Here is a 5,268-nt window from a genome sequence, read left to right on the forward strand (position 1 = left end):
TGCATTGTAACAAAGTCAGTAGTACTCAAAAAAATATTTACTTTTAATATATTAAAATTTCATTTTTAGGTAATACTTAAAAATATGAATTCAATAAATAAAAATAACATTCAATGACCAAAAATTGATATTCAAAAATACTAAAATTAAATATTACATCAGTGATCCACCGTATAATAATTATTATTTTTGTGATTGGAAGTGTGTAATCAAACATCCGGAATTGGGTCGCAATCGAATAGCTTAGTTTTGATGCAATGTAGGCCAAAAGGAGGTGCCAAACTGCGCATATCGATTGTTTGCAGCCAATGCTTGCTTGGAAAGCGTACTCAAACTTTCAATTCCCTAACGCAAAACTCAGTCGTTATACTGTGTACCAAGGTCCATAGTACATTGTGGACTATGGATCATAGTTGATACTGCAATTGTGTTGAATTGATACTGACGTTGTGTTAAACGGATACTACAGTTGTGTTGAAAAGGAACTGCAGTTGCACGGAACAGAGGCCATGTCATATTGACGTTGTGTTAAACGGATACTACAGTTGTGTTGAAAAAGAACTGCAGTTGCACGGAACAGAGGCCATGTCATTCATCTGAAACTGTAGTTGTGTTGAACTGATACTGCAATTGTGTTGAACAAATATTGCAATTGTATTGAAAGGATACTGCAGTTGTGTTAAACGGATGAACGGTTTATGTTCCGTGCAACTGTAATTTCATTTCAACCCAACTGCAGTATCTTTTCAACACAACTGCACTATCTGTTTAACACAATTTTAATATCAGCCATAATCATGGTTCACAATGCATTGTCGACCATGGTCCACAATATAAATTTGCGCGCAAAACTCTTGATAAATGCTAATTGAGATAGATATCTTCCAATGCAACTTCTTAATCTTGGCCCCAAATTATGCTACTTTCACTATATTTCAAAAAAAAAATGCAAACTTTCACTATTAAAATAAAAACATCATGTTCGGTATTTAAATTAGATATCATTAAAAACAAAATACCATGGTCGAGTTTGTGAAGCAAACCAAAGTAGTTTGCTATTTTATTGTCCAAACAAATAAACGAATCAATAAATTACAATAACACCCTCTATATAATACTACTAGCTTATAGTTTCACGTTGTACAGTGGTACATATACTTTTTCTCTTTTCTTTTTGTTTTTTTTATGTTTTTAAAATCTCGAGAATTCTAAACCAAAGTGGAACAAGAAGTGGTGGATGGATCATACAAAGCAGGGAGCAAGTACTTTCTCCCGTTTGTACCATGCGCATTGTAGCTTGCACCAGTAGTCGGGTCGGTCAACAAATCTCCGGCGTAACCCGGGTAAGCTCCCTTGCCGTAAATCCCGGGGCAAGCCGATGCAGCTTCCAGCGGCGCGCCGGCTTCACCCTGGTAATACCCGTTTCCAAACGGGTTCGTGGCGGTTCCGGCTAAGAGGCTAGCCAAGTTGATGACCATCCCGTCCAAGCCGACGTCGTTGTTGGGCGCAATGAGGGCCGGGCTTTGCGGGCCGTAAACGGGCTGGTGGAAAGGCCAGGCGCAGTAGCCCGGGCACTGAGTCTCCGAGTTCCCAACCCAGATATAGGCAAACTTGTAATTCTTCCCCTTCACGGGGGCAGTTTTGGAAAAAGAGGACCCGTGGGTCCCACACCGGTTAACGCAGAACCCATCGACGGTAACATCCGATGCGGTGAGGACGACGTTGATAGCGTTTTTCCCCTCGCCCTTTCCGGCCAGGTCAACGATCTGTTTCTGGGTCAACGATTTTCCGAGCGAGTAGCTCTCGTCGAGGACCTGCCTGTTCAAATACAGCGACAAGCGGTTTTTGGAGCTGGCTAAGTGGTAGTATTTCTCGGTGATCTTCCACCAGGCGGAGACAGAGGGGTGGGGTTTGGGGGCGGCGGAGAGAGAGGACACGAAATCGGAGATTATAGCCCTCTGGGCGGGCTTGAATTTTCCGTACCAGATGAGATTGACGGAGATTTTGCCGGCGAGCAATGGGCCCTTGTGGTACTGGAGAAGCTGGCCTGGCTCGTCTTTTACCAAGGATGCGAGCTTTCTAGAAGCGAAACAGACATTGAAGAATGAGATCACAAGCAGTGACATTATAACTAATTTCGAAGCCATTTTAGGGTTCGGAAAGTTCAAAGCTTTCTCTAGAAGACGACGTTTGGAGAGAGAGAGAGAGAGAGGGGGGAGGAGGATTGTGTTTGTGAGTTTGAGTGCTAGGGATAAGGGGAAGCTTTGCCTTTTATAGAGGGAGGGGATTTGTGAGCATTGGGCAAATAAAATAGAAAAATCATTTCTACACTAGTTTAATTTTTTTTTTTTAAATAATAATTCACGAGTTCTCAAAAAAAAAAAATAGTAATAATAATTCACGAGCTTAGCAATCACGATTTTCTCCCTTTAAATTTTTTTAAAATTTAGGTCATGTGTGAGACGTCTCATAGCTTAGATTGTTTTTGGTGAGATGGATCGAGTTGCGTTGTGTAAATATGCAAATAAAATACTTATACTAATAAAAAGTATTATGTTTTTTTCCTTATAAATAATAAATAATTTATTCGTAATTTAGTATTACATTTGCTAGTATGTGATTCGACTCGTCTCACAAACAATGATCAGTTGAGCTCACACAAGTTTTTGTCTTAAAATTTTTATCATATCTTGCAAAAATTATACTACGTAATAATTTGAACTAGTAGTTTGTAATTCAATGACACATATGTGGCTCTTCCAAATGAGACCTCACAGGTTTGAATCACAATGAAAGCATTAACTCTTGACTCTTTATATTTCAATAGGTTGAAAATGTATGTATAAGTATGTACTACATTGTAATACCATCAATAGTAGTAAAAAAAATGAACCAAAAATTTAGAATTATAGAGTTCAAATCACACCATAATCACTTCAAACGCGTCAAACTCACGATTTTCTTAAAGTCTAAAAAGTTTACTATTCAAAGGATGTAATTAAAATAATTTATTGTTTTCAAAATAATAATAATAATAATAATAATTCTTCAAAAAATAATAATAATAATAATAATAATAATTTAGATAATAGCTTTTAAATAATGATTTATACGTAGATAAAAAGTAGACATATTTGATATAATAGGGATGACAGTTTTACCTGTACCTGATAGGTTATCCGCATTTTCATCGCAATGTGTAATAAAATACCGGCACGATTTGGGTAATAGTTGCGAAGATGTGAAAAATTTTCTATATACTCACAGGTGTGGAGCGTGTGCAAGGGAAGTATCCCTCTGGGCTAGTGCCTAGCTTGAAAATTCAATTGCATTAACATCTCATTATCTTAGTTTTTTTTTTTTTTTTTGAATTTTTATATGTATGTTTTTGTATTTTTTATGAATTTTTATATGCATGTTTTTGTATGGCACTACATAATGAACTATAATATGTAATTATGTGTCTGGTTCTATTGACAATTCTAAAAACAAAACAAATGGAAAATAGTTTTGAAAACAATTAGTTGTTGTCACTTGTCATTATAATTCTTTTATTTGATTATTGTTCTAATTACAATATTTATTTATACAAATAAATTGCACACACAGTACTATATATTCATTGCAACTTATGTTATTTATCCTTGCGAGTGCGAATATGAAGAATAGGGTGGGAATGCAGTGCAGGTCCCCACCCCATCCCATTGCCATTCATAGTCAAAGATATAAATGAGTGGAATAAGTGATGAAGTATTAGGGGGGATTGAATGATAAACGTAATTAACATTGACCTGCAAGTATAAGGGTGGATTGGATTGGAGATATTTAAACAGAGCGGGAGAGAGACGTTGAGTGACAGGCTGGAGGGGGTGGGGTCTATTGGGAAGCGTGTGAGTGAGTTGTGTTGAGATGCGTGTGCCCTCTGCTACTGCTTCTGCTCCTTGGAACAGCATCCAATGCCAAACTAATATGTACCCAAAAACAATTCAATTGCTATCAATATGTTGTACCCTAATAGGGCTATATTTGTAATTTTATTTTAAAATGATATATTTGGTCATTGAGTTATATCCATATTGACCATTCAGTCACTAAGTTATGCTCATATTCACTTTTTACCCATTATGAGTGAAGTGGGGCGTTTGGTCCACAATGTTAGGTTCCCGTATTAACCTGACAAAAAATCAAAAACCTTCTAGTATTAGAGAGGTAAAATAGGAAATTCACATCATATTATCTTTCTTATATCAAAACGTTTTTACAAAATTACAAAGAAACACTTAATCACCGTCTTTAGACGTGTGAAACACACTATTTTAAAAGTTTCTGATTTTCCTTACTAAGCAACATGGGAAATCAAATTATAATTTTTTTTAGATAGAAGAAGATGCACTACAAGAAATTTTACATGTAAATTCTGGTTTGATTACACATGTTACTTAGTAAGGGAAATAAAAATTTTTAGAATAGTATGTTTAACACGCCTAAAGACGGTGATCAAGTGTTCCTTTGTTTGTTCTGAGTCTTAGGTTCGGTATACGAGACCCAGGTTTAACAAGTTATACGAAGATTATTGAAATTCTTTTGGAGTTGAAGAACCTTGAATTAAGATGTTGTAAGTAGAAAATAATGCTGCAAAAGTTATTTTAATATAAGAAAGGAAAATAAAATGTGAATTTCATTATTTCATATTTTACCCCTCCAATAATATGAGGGTTTTGGGTTTTTTGTCAAGTTGAGACGGAAACCTAACGTCAGTGACCAAACTCGTCACTTTGCTCATAAATCAGGGGTAAAAAAGTAATACGATTATAACTGAAGGACTGAGTCAAAACTTAAGTATAATTCAGGGACCAAAGATGTAATTTTATCAAAAATTTATAATCAATTACTAATAAAAATTTAAAATTTTCAATTAATTCATGAGTTAATCGATTGAATGCCCACCCCCTAATTCATATACTCACTTTTTATATAATATTAAGTTTGTATTAGTATATTAAAATTTGCGGAGTATATATTTAGAAATTATATTAAAAATATGGTTAAACTAAAAATAAATAAATTTAAAAATAGTAAATAAAAAATAATTGATTTAGCTCCTGAATAGTAGGTAAAATGAGATGAATAAAATAAATATTCCGTAGTAATAAAAAAAAATAGAATGAAAAAGATATAGGTGAGCATGCAGATAGGGGCATAATGGTGTAAACACAATTACACAAACTACTCGTGAAGGAGGGTTTGGTCAAGTTCCAGCTGGAGGAG

At 35.1% G+C, this 5,268-nt stretch overlaps 1 protein-coding gene across 1 annotated transcript; it reads right to left on the reverse strand.

Annotated features, from left to right (window-relative positions):
- Positions 1 to 1,001: 1,001 nt before the first annotated feature.
- LOC116018809 (protein EXORDIUM-like) lies at positions 1,002 to 2,237 on the reverse strand. The gene has a single exon (XM_031258811.1). It carries the CDS (start codon positions 2,145 to 2,147, stop codon positions 1,209 to 1,211), a length of 939 nt encoding a protein of 312 aa, XP_031114671.1. The 5' UTR covers positions 2,148 to 2,237; the 3' UTR covers positions 1,002 to 1,208.
- Positions 2,238 to 5,268: the final 3,031 nt, after the last annotated feature.

This window comes from Ipomoea triloba, chromosome 5 (genome assembly GCF_003576645.1).
Source record: "Ipomoea triloba cultivar NCNSP0323 chromosome 5, ASM357664v1".
NCBI classification, from domain to species: domain Eukaryota; kingdom Viridiplantae; phylum Streptophyta; class Magnoliopsida; order Solanales; family Convolvulaceae; genus Ipomoea; species Ipomoea triloba.